General features: G+C 49.7%; 3 protein-coding genes across 3 annotated transcripts, besides 7 other annotated features; all 3 read right to left on the bottom strand.

Annotated features, from left to right (window-relative positions):
• Nucleotides 1-493: 493 nt before the first annotated feature.
• PVX_099530 (para-aminobenzoic acid synthetase, putative) lies at nucleotides 494-4,334 on the bottom strand (the record flags this gene model as incomplete). Its single annotated transcript, XM_001614706.1, has 3 exons — nucleotides 494-1,175; nucleotides 1,298-1,409; nucleotides 1,549-4,334. 3 exons carry the CDS (start codon nucleotides 4,332-4,334, stop codon nucleotides 1,071-1,073), a joined length of 3,003 nt encoding a protein of 1,000 aa, XP_001614756.1. The 3' UTR covers nucleotides 494-1,070.
• Nucleotides 2,391-2,553: a microsatellite.
• Nucleotides 3,116-3,218: a microsatellite.
• Nucleotides 3,417-3,499: a microsatellite.
• Nucleotides 4,335-4,964: 630 nt separating the features above from the next.
• Nucleotides 4,965-5,000: a microsatellite.
• Nucleotides 5,001-5,672: 672 nt separating this feature from the next.
• Nucleotides 5,673-5,697: a microsatellite.
• Nucleotides 5,698-6,657: 960 nt separating this feature from the next.
• Nucleotides 6,658-6,740: a microsatellite.
• Nucleotides 6,741-6,896: 156 nt separating this feature from the next.
• On the bottom strand, nucleotides 6,897-11,272 carry PVX_099525 (S-adenosylmethionine synthetase, putative). The gene has a single exon (XM_001614705.1). It carries the CDS (start codon nucleotides 10,260-10,262, stop codon nucleotides 9,054-9,056), a length of 1,209 nt encoding a protein of 402 aa, XP_001614755.1. The 5' UTR covers nucleotides 10,263-11,272; the 3' UTR covers nucleotides 6,897-9,053.
• Nucleotides 11,273-12,046: 774 nt separating this feature from the next.
• Nucleotides 12,047-12,066: a microsatellite.
• Nucleotides 12,067-12,899: 833 nt separating this feature from the next.
• Nucleotides 12,900-19,286, bottom strand: PVX_099520 (ubiquitin-like protein, putative). Its single transcript, XM_001614704.1, has 8 exons — nucleotides 16,657-19,286; nucleotides 15,041-16,447; nucleotides 14,294-14,874; nucleotides 14,072-14,146; nucleotides 13,837-13,937; nucleotides 13,675-13,729; nucleotides 13,452-13,548; nucleotides 12,900-13,193 (listed from the first exon to the last, which is right to left on the bottom strand). The coding sequence occupies exons 1-8, from the start codon at nucleotides 18,611-18,613 to the stop codon at nucleotides 13,141-13,143; spliced, it is 4,326 nt and encodes a 1,441-aa protein (XP_001614754.1). The 5' UTR covers nucleotides 18,614-19,286; the 3' UTR covers nucleotides 12,900-13,140.
• Nucleotides 19,287-19,676: the final 390 nt, after the last annotated feature.

The raw sequence follows: 19,676 nt of genomic DNA, 5'->3' as shown, positions 1-19,676 counted from the left end.
TTTTCGAGGTTAATTTGAAGAATCGAATAAATATTTTTCCTTTTTACTAAAATGAAAACGAAAAATTGACGCTCCTTTTTTGCACGTCGGGATGCAGGCTCTGTTTGCACATGTGGAGAGGGCCATCCCGTTTTTTCTCACTGCCACGGGTGGGCGTGCATGGGCATACCAAAAAAAAAAGAAAAGAAATAACCCCCCCACGCCCCTCGCGGGGTTACCTCTGTATCAGTACACTCCCCCTCTGCGCGTAAATGCAAAAATAAGTGCGCCCCGTCGACGAGCCAGCCACACCGCCCTGCCGATATGCATCACTCAGCATGTGGCATCCATTATGTAGCGTCTCCCCCCCTCCGCTATATAAAAGTACCGAAGGAGAGAGCACCACATAAAAGTCGCCTCCATTTGGTCGCCCCCTCCACGCACAAGTGGAGTGCCCAAAGGATAGCGGCGTGAAGGGGCCCACGAACCATGGGTACGCAGAGTGGTGGGTACACTTCTTTGAAAGAAAAAAAAAAAAAACGGTGCTTATTTGGTGTGCCTGCTGCAGAGGAGGGGGAGCACGGCGGGGCGCTAAGAACGCCTGCATAGGAGTACTCCTCAGTGCATTTTACTGCACGTCATATGCTACATGTGCTGCTTGCATTCGCCCCGCGCCAGGGGGGAAGAAGCCTAGGCACCCCTTCGAAAGAAACGCTATACATTTAAAGGGCTCAAAAAAAAAGGAAACTCCCTCACTCTTTCTTTTTTTACTCCTCTTCCGGTGAGTGAAAAAATGGAGTGATAAAAAAAAAGGAAAAAAAAAATCCGCTATTTTACTAAAGTTTGTATTCCACGTGGACGTTGTGTCGTTCCTTCAGGTAGGAGCTGCGCAGGCAACAGGGGTGGCGGTGGTGATGACGATGGTGATCATGATGAGGCAACGTGTTTGCAAAAAATTGGCGAAGAAATGTACGCCTCTTCGTTTAACCCACATCATCGCAACATTTCCTCACCGAATTGTGTACGCAAAGGCCAAATGGGCGCCGCTCCCATGGACGCACAGATATTCCTTCAGCTGCACACTGGAGGACTTACCAAATTGGTCTCGCCACGCTCATAAACTTGAGGAGCATTTCGTTATACTCCTCCGTCTCATCACTCTTGATGGTGACGGCGCCACCGGCCCCGATGGAGATCTGCCAAGGGGGTGAGAAAAAGAAAAAACAAAAAAAAAAAAAAAAAGTCCAATGAATGCCAATCGGTCGCAGCTAATAATGTGCAGTTTTTGCCTCTCCTTCACGCTTGCCTGCCTCCCTACCGTGTTGCTTTGCACGACAGCCGTGCGGATGACGATGTTAAGGATGAAATTGCCCTGGACGGAGATGAAGCCAATGGACCCGGAGTAAACCCCCCTGGGGGCCTTTTCGATGCTGCGCGGGTGGGAAGGGAGTGTGACGAGGGGGTGTAACGAAGGAAGCAGTGGTGTGGTGTGCCCGGGAACGGGGTGGCAACGTTGCGGCGCGCACTGCGTGGTAGTGCTCGCGCCGTTCCGCCGCTGTACCGCCGCACCTCTGCAGAATCGCCATAGATATGGGCTTGGGCGCGCCCGTCATGGACCCGCCTGGAAAAACGTTGACAATGGCATCTGCAAAGGATTTCCCAGGGAGAAGCCTTCCTCTTATTTGGGAAACCATTTGGTGGAGATACGCGTAGCTCTCAATCTGAAACAAGTGGCTAACACGGACGGTATCCGTTTGGCAAATCCTGTGAAAGTCGTTGGTGGTCAGATCGACGATCATAAGATTTTCGGCTCTGTCTTTTTTGCTATTGAGTAGTTGCCCTTTCAGTTTTGCATCCTCTTCGACAGAGCTTCCTCTCCTGATGGTCCCTTTGATTGGTTTGCTAAAGAGGACGTCGTCTTTATCCTTTCGGAGGAATTCCTCCGGACTGAGGCACATGAGGGTGAACTGGAGATGCGTATCGATCACCGAGTTGGCACTTACTGCAAGAGGTACCGCCTCATCGTGGAGCTCTCTCCAGTAGTGCATGTAACAACTGTAGGCGACTTTATTGACGTTCCTTACGTGCAAATATACATTTAGAAAATCTACAGGGGGTGCATTACCATCCGACCCGAAATATTCCCCCCGAAATTGGGTCGTTAAGCAAAGTTCGTAAGAATGCCCCTTTTCAATGTACTCTTTGCACCGTTTTACATTTTCCATATATTTATCTTTACCAACCAGGGGGCGAAATATAATTTTGTTCCCGCTTCCCTCCGTGTGGGGTAACTCCGGGGGGATGCACAAAGAGGGGACCTGACCATGTTCATAAGACCTCATTTTTGCCTTCACAATTTTTGCAATTTTGCGGATGGCTTTGTAATTCCATCTGGCGTTGTACTGCAGGATGTCTTGCACATCTTGGCTGCTCCAAGAGGGGTGGAAGTGCCCCAGCGGAGACTTAACAGATGCCTCCTCCGGTTCGAGCGAAATTAGGTAAACGGTGTTGCTAACCAAATCGAGGGATATCAAATTCTGAGGGAAAATAAAAACCGAAATTGGGATGGCGCTCTTCGAGTCCGTACCCTCTGCATGATTCTTCCACTTTTTTTTATACAGCATTTTCATGGTCTCCTTATTGTACTCGTAGGTGAAGAAGCCAAAGTAGCCCAAGAGGCAAGAGTTTTTGTGCGTCACGAATTGGTCCTCCTCGATTGCCCCTTTAGGGAGGTGGCCTTCGTAGGGGTAGCCTTGATAGGGGTAGCCTCCATAGGGGTTCCCATCTTGGGGGGGCTCTTCTTCTTCTTCTTCTTCCTCCTCCTCCTCCTCCTCCTCCTCCTCCTCCTCCTCCTCCTCCTCCTCCTCCTCCTCCTCCTCTTCGTCTTCTCCCTGTTGTTGTTCCCCCCCTGTGGAGCAGTCCGCCGGGCCCTCACCGCAGTTCCTTCTGCACCCACCGAAGGTGCCATCCCACTTCTCCATTTTGACCTCCTCCAAGAGGATGCTATAGTTACCCTTGAGGCGGTCTATCCTGTCCCTCAGGTGATGCACCAGACAGTTGTTTGGGTCCTCACTGTGGTGCCTAACTCGGTACCATTCGTCGCTTGGCCCCTTCCCCAACTGAACGATGGTGCCTTTCGTTTGGTGCCCTCCCCCCCCCTCCGCGTAGTAATACTCCACCAGTTCGCTTAAACGCCCCTTGGCGTTCCCCATGTAGGAAAATCTGCCGCAGTTATGCAGTTGGCTGTTGAGCGGTTGGCTGTTGAGCGGTTGGCTGTTGGGCAGTTGGCTGTTGGGCAGTTGGCTGTTGGGCAGTTGGCTGTTGGGCAGTTGGCTGTTGGGCAGTTGGCTGTTGGGCAGTTGGCTGTTGAGCGGTTGGCTACTATGCACATGGCTGCTTTGTGCGTGGCTCCCACCCGCACTGGCACCCCCACCGTGTTGGCCCTCGACGGAGCTTCCCCCCGGGGGGGCAACCAACACTTCCCCGTTGCTGTCCAGCCAAAAAGACACACCACTAGGGTCGTAACAAATGGCTCTAAAAATGGCGTGCGAGAAATTACGCAAGTTGTGCACCCCCGAGAGTTTTACAATTTTTATTCTCCACTGATTTGGTGTACCTCCTTTTTTGGGCAGCTTTCTTGGAGGTTCTCCCCGCAGGTGTTTACTGGCCAGTTGGTGGTCTGCATAGCTGACAGTGGGTTGTCTCCCCCTACATGCACCCCCCCTTTTAAGGGTAATCTTTTTAAAGTTTTCAAAAAATGTGTAGCTGAAATCACTCTCGATAGACTCGGGGTGGTACTGCACAGTGTAGTAGGGGAGGTCCTTATGTTGCGTGCCCATGACTATGAATTCCTTTTCACAAATAGAGTAGCAAGTAATCCGCAAGGGGTCCCTCACCCGTTTGGACACCTTTAAAGAGTTATAACACGTCGCTTTGAACCCGTCTTTTACATTTTCAAACAAATCGCTAGCCACATTTTGGTACTTGCAAATATAAATTACGTTGGTGTCCCCGTGGAACATGTTCTTTACTCTTTTTATTTTACACCCATAGAGGTGGCAAATTAATTGGTGCCCATAGCAAATGCCCAGGATGGGAAGGTCAATCCTCCTCTCCAGCATCCCTGCGATTAAGTCGTTTCCGCTGCTCTCCCCCGTTTGGGGATTTCCATACCCTGGGGAGATCACCACATTGTCTACTTGGGAATAATATTTGCTCAGAAAATCCTCAATGGTCAGCTCCCCTGGGTGCACTACGATCGGTTCTGCCCCGTTTACCTTCCGCAGGTAGTGCACGATGTTGTAGGAGTACGAGTCGAAGAAGTCGATGAAGAGGCTCACCACGCGTCGATCCATGTGGTGTGAGTAGCGGCCGTGGGAGGAAGTGGGAGCGAAGCTTCCCCTGTGTTTGGCGCGGCCACCGGGAAAAAACGCAAAAACGGGCAAGAACGCAACTTAGCAAAGGGGGAGAGGTACTGCTTCCACACATGCAGCTACAGAAGCGTGGTTTTCCCGCTTTCACTGAGAGGCAGCCCCCCTCGCGCGGGCACCCTTTGCGGACTTAGGGAGTGAAGCGGCACGCGCGCCTGCAGCTAGGGGAACAAAGTTGAGGCAAAGCGGGAAAAAAAAAAAAAAAAGCAAAAAAAAAAGAGAAAGCAAAAGAGAGAAAACAAGAGAGGGAAAAAAGAACGACCGCGCCTATGCGTGATGAAACCCTACGTGTGCACCCCCACTACGTAGGCCATCTAAACATTCCCATTTTCGTATTTACTCCTTTCACATAAGGACGCCTGGGGGCACCAATCTGTCGGCAGGGCGGGAAGGAGGAAGCCTTTCAAGGATAACCCATTTTGGCATAGCTGAGGTCTCAGCGGGAGGGACGTTACGGGGGAGGCAAGTTACGGGCGAAGGAGAGGAAGTGAAGAACCCGCTCTACACCTCCCCCACGCGCGTTTCGCCTCCACGTAGGACGTCAATTATCTGGTTTGCCCCTTGCGTGCCTCCCCACAGTAGAGGCCCTCAAAATGCACCTCTAACGTTCTCATATAGGGACTCTATTTCCTCCAGGTTGTACAGCAGGGAGGGGGTTCCCTTCTTCAGCCGTTCGTACTCCGTGCTCCACTTCTTCCCCCGCAGCACCTGAGGAGCGGTTGGCCAAGCGGTTAGGGAAGCGGTTAGAGAAGCGGCTAGCGATGCGGCCAACCGCTCTGCCACCAAACTGATACACACTGAGGCAACTGTGCAGACCGGCGAGGCCGCCGCTTCGCCCCCCCAATGAACATTACGATGTTCCTAAATTTGCAGTTCCCCTTGTTGGCCAACAGTCCAAACGCACCCTGCGAAAGGTTGAGAGTGTGAGGGGGGAGAGAACTCGTATAAGGGTGCCACAAATGAGAGATGGGGCAGTCCCCCCATTTTCTCGCTTCAAATCAAAAGAAATGGTAAAACAGCATCGCTTAAATGACACTGTCAACGGGTGGGAGAACCCGACCAGGCAGCAGACCCATGTGGCCCCCTCCTCGCCCAGACGCACCTGCTTAGCTGTGCTGTACTCCGATTCGTCTTCGCTTCTCCTTAGATAATCAACGGATAGGTCGCCGTACGTCCCCGCTTTAACTTTTATATCCTTTATCACTTCCTGCGCGAATAGGACGTACCACTCGTCGTTTTTAATCTTCAGCTCTTTGAATTCTAAGGTGGGAATGGGAAAGAAGGGGGAGGAGGTGAGAAGCTTACATGTGTTTTGTCTTCATGTGTTTTGTCTTCATGTGTTTTTCCCTCATGTGTTTTTCCCTCATGTGTTTTGCCCCATGTACGTAAAATGAAAAAGCAAGAGAGGAAGGGACCCCCCCGGAGAGACCGCCGAAAGGTCACCTCCCCACACGTACGCATATGCAACTGCGCATGTGCACCCCTTGCCTACCCTTGAGTATGAACAACTCGCCCTCCCGGACGCGAACGAGCTTCAAAATCTTGTTGTCTATTAACAGCCCCCAGTAGTTGCGCTCCCCGACGACTCGAAAGATTAGCCCGCACGACTGCGCGTCGTTCATTTGGACCTCCACTTGGGCTATGGTTTTCTAACACGGGTGTGCATGCACGGGAGAAAGGAGATGTACGTCTGATGGGTGAAGAAGCCAAACGAACGCGGGGCGCTCCTCGGAAGGGCACGTTATCCGGCTCACCTTGCAGAAGAAATCCCTTTTGATTAGAGACGTCCGGGTGCTCATCCTGCGGGCATTAGCGCAATTGTGAGGAAAAAAAAAAGAAAAAATACACATGTGGGGTTACTAACGGGGAGTGTCCACCCCCCCCAATAGTCACTTTCACGTGACTACGTTCACATCTGCTGCTACGATGGGGCGACTAACCTGTTGTCTAGCCATCCAAAGGGAAAGGGATGATTCTACAGGGGAGATGAACTTGTCCTATCAGTGGGCGCCGAAATGGGGGAAGACCCCCACCCATCTCTCCACGTATGCACACACACACGTATACGCCCAGTGTAGACACTCCGCGTGCTGAATTATGTTAATTACTGATTCTCTGCAGCTGTCCTTCCCCTTGTACTCTATCACTGCCTTCTCATTGTCCATCTGCCAGTTGTCCGTTTGGAGCCATTGGTTATCTGGCGGAAAAAAAAAAAAAAAAGGAAAAAAAAAAGGGGGAGATGCCACAGTGTGGAATTGGTTTACATATGGGATGGTTTCACTTGCCTACAAACTGCACGTATATAGGTGGGACCAACGAAACACAAATCGTTTGCATCCTTTTTGTGGAGTCCTTTACTCAGATCGACTGGGTCGTACGTGGGCTTCAAAAAGTATTCGCGACATCTTGGGGGAGAGCCAAAGTGCGTTCGGAGGGAGACAAAGGGGTGTGAATTTTTGGCATTTTTTTTTTTTTTTTGCTTTACTTTTGCTAAGCTATTTTAGCTTCTGCTAAGGTAGACACTTCTCTACTGTTGCGCGTTCTTCGGCTGCTCCTCTTTTGTACACCTACCCTCCTAGGGTGATAAAAAAAAAAAGTGGAAGCATGAGCATGCATGGGGGGAAGTCTCAAGCGGGGTAGAAGCATCATCGACATTTTTTGGCGCATGTCGAAGCGGCTGTTTCTTCCTTTTCCTTTCTCTTTACGGTAATCCAAATGCTTTTTAAAATATTTGGGCGTTTCGGATGGGTATATTCTGTGGGGGGAGAAGGCAGGCGGACACGGACGGGAAGACAACATTGTGAAGATTCACCTGTTCGCTACAAGTGGGTCTACTTCTGTCGTCTCCCCCTCAAAGAGGCAACGCGTAAACGCGTCAAGGCGTCCCTCCTACGTACACGTTGGTCAACCACGTCAAGACGTTAATTTTACTTTGCACAAATCTGCTATGCAGATGTTCATACCCTCCATTGGGCACTTTACATTTTGCAACGAGCGACAAACAGAACAGTGCAAAGTGGAGAAGAAGGCCCCGCCTCGCCATTCCTGAGGCTTTGTTTTTATTTGGCATCTTTGGGGGCCAGGCAAAGCGATGCAGTCGCAACCTTGGAGACAATATGGCAAAGCAGAGGAGGAAAGAAAGAAAACAAAAATGGGAACTCTAACTGAGCAGACAAACGGAGACGTATCAGACGGGAAAACGTGTCTCTTGAGTGAGCGGTAAATTGTTTTTCGGCATCTTTTGGGGGACAACGTGAATAGTTATCCACAGAAGGGCCGCCCTGCCGTGAGCCGACAGAGTGCCTCGCCTTGGATGAAGCGAAAAAAAAAAGGAAAGGAAAAGAAAGGAAAAAAACCAAGTGTACGTACAAAACGGGGCCTAACAATTGGTCCTTTTTCTTTGATGGAGACTGGCTAACACTGAACCGAAGCTCACGTGGGATCCCCATATACCGGTGCGTATCCACGAGCTTCTTACCCGCTCAATTAAGTGCTTATTTAAGTGCTCATTTAAGTGCTTATGTATGCGCTCTTTTTGGCGCTCATTTTTGCGCTCACTTGCGCGCCTAGTTATGCGTTCACTTACGTGCCATTTATGCGATCATGCACGTGCCTACGCGCACCGGGCGAATGCACCCAGCCCGACGTGCAGACTCGGTAGGCTCATGCACGTACCTACACACAAACACGCACACACACACGCATATACGCACGCATATACACATGCAACTCTAACGAAATAAACCCTAATTGGTAGGAGAAAAAGGGGGGGTAAATGGCGAAGGTGAAAAAGGCGAATGTGAAGGCTACGAAAAATACAACAACATATGCTGGTGCTACAGTTGTTACTAGCACAAATGTTATTACATTTTTCGGGAGTACAACGAAAACAAAAACATAGGAGTGGCATTTTCTTTTTTTTTTTCTTTTCCTTGTGGATGGAAACACATTTTTTTTTTTTTTTTGGGGCACACACATATGTACATATACATTCACATACGTACGTACACACGCGCATGTGTTAATTAAAGGTGAAGGGGGGGGGAAGGAAATAAAAAAAAAAAGGGGGTGCAAAATGAAACGACGCTTGCTTACGCGTGCGTGTGCAGAATTGGGTTTGTACGAATATACACGGCGGAACGCGCGGCGCAGGCGCGGGGGTACCAACTTTGCACCTGCCAAAATGCCATTTCAGCTGCGGCGGGAAAGGAGCTGCAACTTCCAATCTTATTAATTACAAACGGGGATAATTGCAAAAGATCAAAAGTCGGAAAACACGCGCGCAACTGGTGCTGTTCAGCATGTTTTTGTCTTCGCTTGTTTCTCGGCGAGTGTCTAAATGGGTAGTTTTGCATGTGGGGTTTACTTCTGTGTGGGCAACTCGGTGATTTTTTTTTTTTTTTTTATTCTGTTGGGTGGGGGGGAGAAGCGGTCTCCACAGAAGGGGTCACTCGATGAGGTATCCCTCGATGCGGTCCCCGTAGAAGGGGTTTCCCCCGAAGGATTTTCCACAGAAGGGGTCTCCCGGAAGGGGTAGGGTCACTCTCAATGAGGTCTCCCCGAAGGAGTCTCCAACAAAGGAATCTCCATGGAAGGGCCCCCCTCGCCGCCTTATAGGGCTCCGCTGGAACCACCGCCCGAAACTCAATTCTTGAGCACGTTCTTCTCATGGGTGAGGTCCTTTATCCTCTCCCAGCTGAACGAATTGTCGCTTCTTCCAAAGTGGCCATAGGCAGACGTGTTCGAAAAAATGGGCTCCTTTAATTTTAGCTCCTCTATGATGAATCCAGGCCTCAAATCAAAGTTTCGCAAAATAATTTGTTCCAAGTCGTAATCAGTATATCCTGTGCTGGCCGTTCCATACGAATTGACATTCAACGAAATTGGGTTAGCAATTCCTATGGAGTATGATGCCTGTACTAGGACCCTTCTGCAAAATTTATTTGCAACCAGGGACTTCGCTATGTAACGTAAGTAGTACGCAGCTGAGCGATCTACTTTCGATGGGTCCTTTCCGGAGAAGGCACCTCCGCCATGAGCACCCCACCCTCCATACGTGTCACAAATAATTTTCCTTCCCGTTAACCCCGCATCTGCTGCCGGCCCTCCAAGTACAAATTTTCCCGAAGGGTTTAAATAGTACAGCGTATCCTCATCAAGTAGCTTTTCCGGGATGACGTATTTCACTACGTTCTCTATCAAGTCACTTTTCAGCTGCTCATATTTTACATTTTCTGCATGCTGTGTGGAAATCAAAATGGTATGTACACGTAGGGGTTCCATATGTCCACCGAAGCTTCCTTTATTTTTATACTCTATAGTTATTTGGGTCTTTCCATCTGGTCCTAAATAGGGAAGGATACCTAACTTCCTCACTTCTGTTAATCGTTTTCCTAGTAAGGTGGCGTAGTGATGAGTCAGTGGCATATAATTCTCAGCTTCATCAGTGGCATAGCCAAACATAATCCCCTGATCACCAGCACCTATCAATTCTGGCTTCTTATTTTCGTGCACACATTGGGCAATATCTGGGGACTGCTCATCAATATATATTTTGATGTCTGCCGTTTTGTAGTCCAGCCCTTTGCTCTCATCATCATATCCTATGTGCTTTAAAACGTCTCTTGCCACCTTGTCGTAGTCCACTTTTGCTTTGGTTGTTATTTCTCCGAGGATGAAAATGAAGTTTTTCTTCGCGCACACTTCGCAGGCCACTTTGCTCTCTGGGTCCTCCCGCAGGCAGGCGTCCAAAATGGCGTCCGAAATTTGGTCGCAGACTTTGTCCGGGTGCCCCTCGTTCACCGACTCGGACGTGAACAGGAAGTTCCCGCGCTTTATTTTCAGGTGGCTCATTTTGCTGAGTGGAGGTGAGGCGAGGCGAGCGGTGCTAATCGCTGCTAATAGCTGCTAGGCGGTGCGAATCGCTGCTTATCGCTGCTAAACGATGCTAGACGCTGCTCGGGGCCGCTCCAACGCGCCCGTGTGCGAACACCTGCCCAGTGACAAAAAGTGGAAGACTTCCGGCAACCCAGATAGCGGAGCCTCTCTCAAGGTAGCACAAAAGGGGGGCAAAAAAACAAAAAAAAGGATCCACAGACCGCAAACAAATTGATGTTCAAATGTACAAACTATGGAGCGTGATGACTACCCGTACGATGAGAAAACGCGCGAATTTTTTTTCCCTTTCTTGTTTGGAAGGAGAGAACTGCTCATTTGCTTGTTTCCGCTGATTCGTTTTCGCGATAAGGATTTTTCCTTATTTGGGCATGCCGCAAAAACCTTGTATTTTTTTTTTTTTTTTTTTTTTTTTTTGTTTTTTTTCGTGCGTATAAAATTTGTTCACGTGCGAATGGCTACGCAAATGCATACGCAAGGGAGTGACCTCTACGTTTTAATTGTTTCGAACGTAGGCAGTTGGTTTGTTCGTTCGTTTGTTCGTTCGCTTTTTGTTAGCTTCTTCCTTCCTTCCTTGCTTCGCTTCGCTGCGCGCTTTTTATTTCCGCAGTGCCGCACGACAATCATACGTTGCCGCGCGAAAATGGGAAAATAAAAAACTGCGGGAAGTGACAGAAATATCGCCTAAGCGATGGAGAAATGGAACGGTGAAGCGGTGAAACGATAAAACGATAAAACGATGGAGTGGCAACACGATGGAACAATCGCATAATCGACTGATGGCATAATCGAATGCTGGCACAATGGGAAGATGTTTTTTGCAAAAAATGCGTGAAAAAAAAACAATTTGGTGGATTTAATTTTTACGCGTTTAGCATTTCGCCTCGAGTTTTGCGAACGTATAAAAGTTTGTACGCCTTTTTTATATATTTTTTTATTTTTATTTTTATTTTTTTATTTTTATTTTTATTTTTTTTATTTATTTTTTATTTTTTTTGCCGTGAACGCGAACCGGCGTTATGCGGCACAAGGAAAAAGAGTGCTATGCGAAAATTGCATTTTTTTTCCCATCCCCTCTGCATGCGCAGTTTACAAAGTGGATTTAATATAGCACGTTTGGATGTACTCCCGTGTGTTTTTTTCTTTTGTGGGCATTTCGTTTGGTATGTTCCGCCGTTCGTTCGAATGGTCAGTTGGGTGGTCATCCATGTGGGTTATTACACCCCGGGGCTGATCTGAGTAGCCCGCCCGTTGGCCCAATTCGCCTTTTTCCTTTTTACGGTGCTCCCCCCAAGCGGGCACGCATCATTTTGCCGCTAAGCGGCTACTGGCTGGCGGGGGGAAGCCATCACACGCAGGGCAGCAAGGCAGCAGGACACGAGAGTGTAAAAAGGTGCCAAAGCGAATGGTCGGTCATATCTACGCGCAACACGCAGACGGTTCGCACCAGGGAGTTCACGAATGGTGAGGGCGCCCTCCACATTTCCCATTACATATCCTCACATCACTGCAGGAGGAAGCAGCATCCAGTTTGGAATGAAGGATACAAATATAGGCTCGCCTTTACAAGCGCAAGTGTCAAATGGGAGGCGGCTACGTAGTTGCTGGCGGGAAGGGGAGTGCCCCTTTGTTCCCCCTTTCTCGTGACTCCCTCTTTCTCCCCCTCCTTCCTGGGGCGACGCCTGCCGAACCATTGTGCGCAGAGCGTATACACGTAGGTAAGAAGCACAGGAGTGGATAGAAGGGGGGCGAAGCGGACGATGCGAATTGAACGACGCGAATTGAACGACGCGAATTGAACGACGCGAAATTATGAGAATCCCCATAGCTGCGGTGGGGAACACCCTCGTGCATACCCCTTTGTCCCTTTGGAGTACAGCTGCTCCGCAAATCCCCCTTGTTCCCTGTGCGCACGCCCGTGTATTCCACACCCCCCAAAAAAATGGGACGCGCAAGAGGAATCGCTTCCCCGTGGGGTTTCTCCCCCACGCCGCTTGACTGAGGATCATCAGCAGGGGTGGGGAGTCACAGGAAGGCATCATATGAAGGAAGGGTGCACGCAGAGCGACCATAACAGGGGGAGGGCGACAAATTTTATAGTATCACCCCTTTAGGACTCCCCCTTCTGTACCCCCAATTATCTGCTCTCAGTTTTTCTTCCGCGTGCCAGATGTGTTGAGGTTTAGGGAAGCAAATTCCATTGCCCATATGCTTGTGGCGATTTACATCCGTTTATATGCGTTACGTTCCGGCCACACAGTTGCGCTGCGCACCTCCCCAGTTGCACACAGCAGAGGGGGTCACACCCCCGCACGCTACGTATATCCCCCTTTTGCTACGTCAAAATGTAAGGCGAACGTGTTCGCTCTACCTTCACCACACCTATGGGGGGAGAAAGTGATGCCTTCTCAAAGTGACAAACGTTGGGAACACAAACAGGTTGGCCATTATACCTCCGTTATTGTAATGCCGTTTTTATAGCTTACTTCTTCGCGCAGAACTTAAAAAAAAAAAAAATATGCGGCACAAATTTCCATTTTTTTTTTTCCCCTTTTTCACATTTCACTTAACCGGAAGGGGCTATCAAAATGATGTAAAAAAAAAAAATCTTTTTGGAGTTTAAGTTCGCTAAGCTGTGCATCATCGGCCGAGTTTGCAGCATCGTGTAAATCGTACGTACGTTTGATGCGCGTGTAAAAACGGGGGAGAAAAAAAAAAGAAAAAGGAAAAAGGGAAAAAGAAAAAAGAAAAGAAAAAATTTAAAACTCATGTAGGTAAACACAAATTTGCGAAATGCAAGGGGGTGGAACTCATTTCCGTTTTATGCCAGTTCGATTTACTTATCCTTTTTTTCCATTTCGTCAAACAGTTCTTCGCACAGGGAGAGGGCTGTGGGGGGGAAAAAATGAAGATACGCAAATTAGTGGCCAAATGGGCAAACGATCAAACGATCAAACGGTAAAATGTGTGAACGGGCAAATGAACAGATAAGCAACTGCAGGGGGAAACACACCGGAACGGCCACCTATTATAACACATTCATGCGACATAGGTGTAGCCATTTTTTTTTTTTTTTCCCCTTCCTCGGCTGGCATCCCAGGGGCAGTTCGCCTTGGGTCGGTCCGTATTTCCCCATTTCTCACTTACTCGGATATTTAAATTTTTCCAACTTATAGTCTTCGTTATTTTTGATGGACTTCTTTACAAACTCGAGCACGTGCATGTCGAAGGCGTTTATCAGGTCCTGTCCCAAAATTGTGGAAAAAAAAAAATAAAAAAAAATAAAGAAGCATAATGTAACGGTTTAAATGTGCGCAAGATGGAAAAATAAAGTGAGAAAAGGATTTGTTCTGCTCTTCTTTCTTTTTACGTCCGATATTTCCAGGTTCACGTCCAAGTTTATGGTGCTCATGTTCCTTTTCCAGCTGCGAGGTGGGCGGTGTGCGGAAGTGTATGCGAGATTTGCGGCGTGTATAAGTGTGCACATTTCGCGTGGGGAAACTGCTACGCTCGCGCGGGCATGCAAACTCACAGGAATGGCAGCAAATTGCTGAAAGAGATTTCATCTTTGGACGAGCCGTCGCCAATGTATGCGTTGCTCAACGGGCGCCTGTTTCTGCAAATTTTGATCATCTAAGGGGAAAAACAAAAAAAAACAATATACATGTATATGTGCATACATACATATACATGTACATATGTGTCTCCTTAACCGCCCTCTCGCCAGCTAAACCAAACGGGGGAAAGCCGCTAAACTGTTTTGTTACCTGTCCGGAGAAGATCTGCGTATTCTCCACCCACGTTTTATATCTGGTCTTCACTTCCTCGGGCATTCCTTCAAACTGTTCGAGATGAGGGGGAAACACACAGGTGTCGCGGCATGCACTTCCATGGGAACACACACAGGCAGACAATTACGCACTTTTGCACATGCTCAAATGCACATGCTCAAATGCACATGCTCAAATGCACATGCACGTTCGAGTTACCTTATCGCGAGGGGGCTCCGTCTGCATGCCGACACCTCCTCCCCCGGCCATTTGATTCTGCACACAATTTAAAATGTTCGAAAAGTTCATGTTGGGCATGGGGGGGGCGCTGTTCAAAGGTGGGGGCCTCCTAATGTCCGTGACGGAGGAGCTATCCGTTCTGCTGCTGGCCGCGTTCTTTATATCACCGCCTTGTGGCACAATCTGTTGTGGCGACTTTTCGCCCTGTGGAGTGGTATGCTTGTCCGTTGGTTTTTCCTTCTGAGGGATGCTACCCGGATGTGTGCCTTTCCCTTTATCGGCATATTTGCCATCTTTATCTTCCCCCTTAGGGTGATGATCCTTCATGTTGAGGGCCTCCCTCTCCTTTCCATCGTCAGACACGTCGTACATATCGTCCATGTTACTATCACAGGAGGCGAAGTTACTGTTGGTGGCGTTTGGGGCATCCCCTTTTGCTTCATCTTCGTGCTGTTCACTTTTGGGGGGACTTCCGTTGCTGGCCATTTTCCCGTTTTCCCTTTCCTCGTTTTTGTTTCTAACCAGGTTGTTGAAGAAGTGGTTCAGGGGGGCTCCCAGTCCTGCGTGGAATGCGGTTAGGGGGGGGAGGTTAGCCAGGGGGTGACGACTAGCGTGGGGAGGCAACGCTGGCGAAGGTGGCGCCGATGTGTTTTGTACGTACGTATGTATGTACGTATATATGTATGTATTTATGTATGTACGTGGGAGGCGCCTCACTAATTTTACCTGCTGCCGCCGCTGCCGCCGCGCCCGCTCCTCCACTGCTGCTGCTTTCGTTGGGGTCGCCGCTGCTGTAGCCTCTGTAGGAGTGGCCGTCCTTAAGCGCCTCCTTCACGGGGTAGGGCTTGGGACCATCCCTGCCTTTTTTTTCTGCCTCCTTCTCATCGCTCCTTTTCTTAAGGCCGGGGTAGAGCAGCGACTTGTTAGCCTGTCCGGGGAAATTCGAAAAGGGGTTGTTGCAATGGCCGTTCGCGCCGTTGTTCAAATGGTTGGAGGCGTTATTGGCGGTACCATTCCACTGCCCAGCTTGCCTAAACCTGCTACTCATTCTTTTCTCTCCCTGTGCACTTGGATTGCCTAGTTTGTCTCCTTTGCCTACTCGGTTGCTACTCACACCGTCTTCCTTCCCTTGAGGGCATTCCCCATTGTTGCTCCTGTCCTTATGGCCGGCAAATTCCTTCCTCAACAGCATGTTCTTATTCCCCTTAACAGTGTTAAGGTAGTTTTTGTAGTAGTCTTCAAATTCCTGCTGCAGGTTCGTCCTATTCGCATGATTCCTCAAGTCGTTATACGGCAGGGGGTAATACCCATCGGTGACGTTGTGCAGGTAAGATGAGGGGTCATGGGGAAAGGCACCCACGTTTCCATGCCCATAGTTGCCATTCGGGAAGACATCATTTTGGTAAAACCTACTGCTTCTACTCGAGTGGGCATTCCTCCCGTGATTGGAATAATATAAATTTCGTAGCTCCCTAAAGAACGCATGGTTGATGGGATCTGAGTACCTGTAGTGTCTCCCATAGTTGTTGCAATAAACGTTGTCGTAGAAGACGAAGAAGAAATTGGAGAGACGGGAGAAAACGACCGACGCGAGGGACAGAATGATGCTTATCCTGGAGAAGGAAGACATTGAAATGTCATTGTTCATAAAATTCGAGTGGTTAAATTGAATGATTATATTGTTAATGATATTATTTATGTGCACAAAGAGGTAAAAGAATACAAAAATTGAATTCGTGTTATGGTAGGAATTGATGTAGGAGGAGAGGTCGGGTCTTCGGTATCCTGTTTCTTCTTCTAGGAGGACTAGCAGTTGCTCTATTACTCTCCATGGGATGTTCACCTCCATGTTTTTGTGCTCCGAGTCATTTGCGTCGTTTAAACATTTCAGGTCGCTTCTCCCTAGTGCACTATTTCTTCTGTCACTAGACATTTGGATCGATCGCATGTTCGCCGATAGGGAGTTGTTGTCTGAGAGGAGCGCGCCGCCCTCTTCTTCGTTGAGGGCCACTCTCGAGTTCGTTCGCACGGAGTCGTTGCGCACCAGCTCGTTGTTCCTCTCCGTGTCGCTCAGGGGCACTATGTTCGCGTACGCGCCCCGGGGTGGGTAGCTGTGCTCGTCCATGGGTCCGCCTGCGAGGGGGGGGTGCATCGGTGAAAGAGGCGGTGAAAGAAGCAGTGGTGACCGCGGCAGTGGTGAAAGAAGCAGCGTTGACCGCGGCAGTGGTGAAAGAAGCAGCGTTGACCGCGGCCGTGGTGAAAGAAGCGGCGGTGACCGCGGCAGTGGTGAAAGAAGCAGTAGTGACAGCTGCAATGGTGGTACTCTTCCCTTTCGCCCTTACCTGTGCCGCCCGGCAGGTCCGCCAAATTGTCCTGCGCGCCGGCGCCCCCGAACAGAGCCTTGCTGCTGCTGTGCGCCTTCTTCCTCCGCTCCTTCTGCTTGCCCAACTCATCCGCCATGTTGTGGTTGCTCGTGCCGTTCGCGTTTTCGTTCGTCTCGCTCAGCTCGTCCCTGCCGTACTTGAGGCTGTTCCTGCTTTCTCTGTAGAACGGGCCACCCACAGAGGGTCTCCCCCCGTGGTCCAGCACAAACGGTGGGTACGCCGCAGCCAACCTCAAGTCGTTTCTTCCCCTGAAAATATGGTTGAAGTGATTATTTATCCTCGCGTGGCTAATGCTGTTCGGGTGGTACATATAATTCTGGTGGTACAAAAAATTGGGGTCGAAAAGGTACTTTTTCTTTTTTTTCTTTTTCTTTTTCTTCTCTTTCTTTCGGTGCTTTTTCTCCTTCTTGGATAGCTCGTCATCGTCATAGTCGTCCTCGTCCTCCTCCTCCGCCTCTTCACCCGCATGCTGATCTTCCTCGGACCCGGAGGAGGAGCTACTCGAATCGTAGCTTTTCTTCTTCTTGTGTTTACTTTTGAGTTTCTTTTTTTTGCTGTGCTTCTTCAGCTTAAGTGCCTTTTTCCTTTCCTCCTCGCCCTTCATGGTGGTGTCAGCTGACAGGAGGGACGACCCGGAGTGGCTGCTGCCGGAGTGGCTGCTACCGGAGTGGCTGCTACTGGAGCTGTCATCCTTACTTGAAAGACCAAAATGGTATTTCCCATTTTTTTTGAGCTTATTCGATACCTTCATATCTTTGTTGTTATTCTTTCTCTTCTTTTTTAATTTCTTCATTTTTTTCTGTTGCTCCTTTGTGCAATCTGCATCGTTTCCTTTGTCATTTGCGTTGCTAACATCCGATGAGGATTCGCTTTTGCTCTCTCCCGCGTGGCCCTGTCCACCACCATCTCCTCCTTTGGTGCCCCTTTGCCTTTGCGTTTTACCGTCTGGTTCGTTGTGGCCGTTATGGCTCTTCCCCCCCGCCCCCGCGTTGGAGTTAGCATTCACGTTAGCATTCACGTTCGTGTTCATGTTCGCCGGCTCGCTCTTCTGATCATGCGCCCCGTTCGCGTAGCTGGGCGCGGCGAATTCACTCGAGTTGAGGTTTATCCCGGTGGTCCTCATCGCCGCGGTGAAGATGTTTTCGCCGTTCCCCATGCCGCTTCCAAGGCCACTTCCGAGGCCACCTCCTAGACCGCTCCCCATGCCGCTTCCGAGACCGCCTCCCACCCCCGCGGCATTCCCATTCGCAGCCGCAGTGGCAGCCGCCGTCGCCGCCCCATAAATAAAATTCGGGTTAATATTCACCTGACTCATTATATCATTCAGCAGGGAGCAGATGTTCGTCTGGCCCATGAGGTCCCCATCCATGTTGTCGTTCCGCGTTAGTCTCATGTGCGTGAAGTACAGAGGAGTGGTCGAGGACCCCGCGTTAGGGTTGGCGCTACCATTGGGCATGTTAGAGGCGGTGCCTCCATTGGGGATGTTCCCACTGCTGCTGTTCAGGTGGACGTTCGAGCTGAAGTTTATATGCAGGGGGTCCCCCATCACGCTCCCGTCGTTGCTCCGAAACATGTTTGCACTGGCGGTGGCGGTGTTGGCCGTGTTTGCGGCGTTGGCGGTGTTGGAGGCGTTTGCGGCGCTCCCATTTTCGTCATTCGGGCCGGCAGGGTTTTCCTTTTTCCTCACCACCAAATGGATGATATGCTCATTCTGTATGTTATAATCAGCAACGCTTTTCTCGTTGGCTAGGCACTGCCCTTGGTAGATCAGCCGGATGTCCTGCTTGTCTACGCTCTTCCTCTCCGCAATGGTGTTCTTTATTTCCTCCGCGCTGGTCTCTCCTTTCACGGCCAGCTCGAACTCCTCATTGTCGATGCTTTTGATTTTTATCTTTATGCTCCCCTCTTCCTCCATCGTGTGTCACGCACGGGTAAGTATGTGTGAGTATATGCGTACGTCTGCGCGTATGTGTGTACGTCTGTGCTGCCTGCCTTCAGTTCGAGGCGACGCGTGGGACGCGTCCGAAGTTAGGGGAAAGAAAATAAAAGGGAGGCGCGCCCAGGCGTGTGGACCACTCCTGTTGCTAGCGTCACAGCTGATTCTTCCCAAGCGGGTTGACCCACCAAAATGATATGTACGTATTATTTTTGTACCCACGTGGGTGCGCGGCGAAAAGGGGAATAAAACTTCTCAGCTCGGCGGGCGTCAGTCGCAGTTCCCTCGCGCGCATGAAAGGGAGTACGCTTTCTGGAAGTTGCTCTGTATGTGCTACTCAAAAACGCGCGCTTTGGGAATCACCGTTGGGAATGCACAGCTATGATCGTACGGTTTACCCAGTTTGGAAAGCTGCCCAGAATGGTATGCCGACTACGCGGGCATATTCACGTTCACGCATTTTTTCGCGTCGCCCGTGAGTACCCCCTTGTGCGAGGTGAGCACTGCGCGCATGAGCAATAATCCTCTTGGCGCCATTCGGATTTTATGCCTTCGCTTGCAGGCAAGGAGGGCACGTATTTGTGTTCGCGCGAATGGAAGGCATCCTTGCGATTTTTTTTTATTTCGCTTGCCTTTTGTTACCTTTTATGTTACCTTTTATGTTGCTTCTTATTTTTCTTGCCTTTCATTTAGCCTCCCCTTTTTTTCTCTTTTTTTTTTTTTTTTCCTTTTCAGTTTTTCCTTCCTCTCTGCTTTGCGCACCCAGGCATTGTCACTCCCCTCGCGCTGCGCGGACGGGGCTGGCGAGAGAACGTCCTGGCTGAGCACACGGGGGGAGCGCGTCGCCCCTTTGTGTTGGCTGCCCCCCGTGTGTGCGCTTTTTTATATTTGCATTTCACTTTGTATGTATGTATATATGTATATGTATGTATATGCATATTTTTTTTTTCCCCCGCTGGATCAGAGTAGTTGTCGCGAGGTGGGAACCCAGCAGCCCTTTTGTAACCCCCAGGCGGAGGGCACCCCACTTGGTCGTACAGCG

The sequence above is a fragment of the Plasmodium vivax genome, chromosome 7 (assembly GCF_000002415.2).
Source record: "Plasmodium vivax chromosome 7, whole genome shotgun sequence".
In the NCBI taxonomy this organism is placed as follows: Eukaryota; Apicomplexa; class Aconoidasida; order Haemosporida; family Plasmodiidae; genus Plasmodium; species Plasmodium vivax.
Note: the sequence above shows the minus strand (reverse complement) of the source record. Positions and strands in the feature narration are given on the sequence as shown.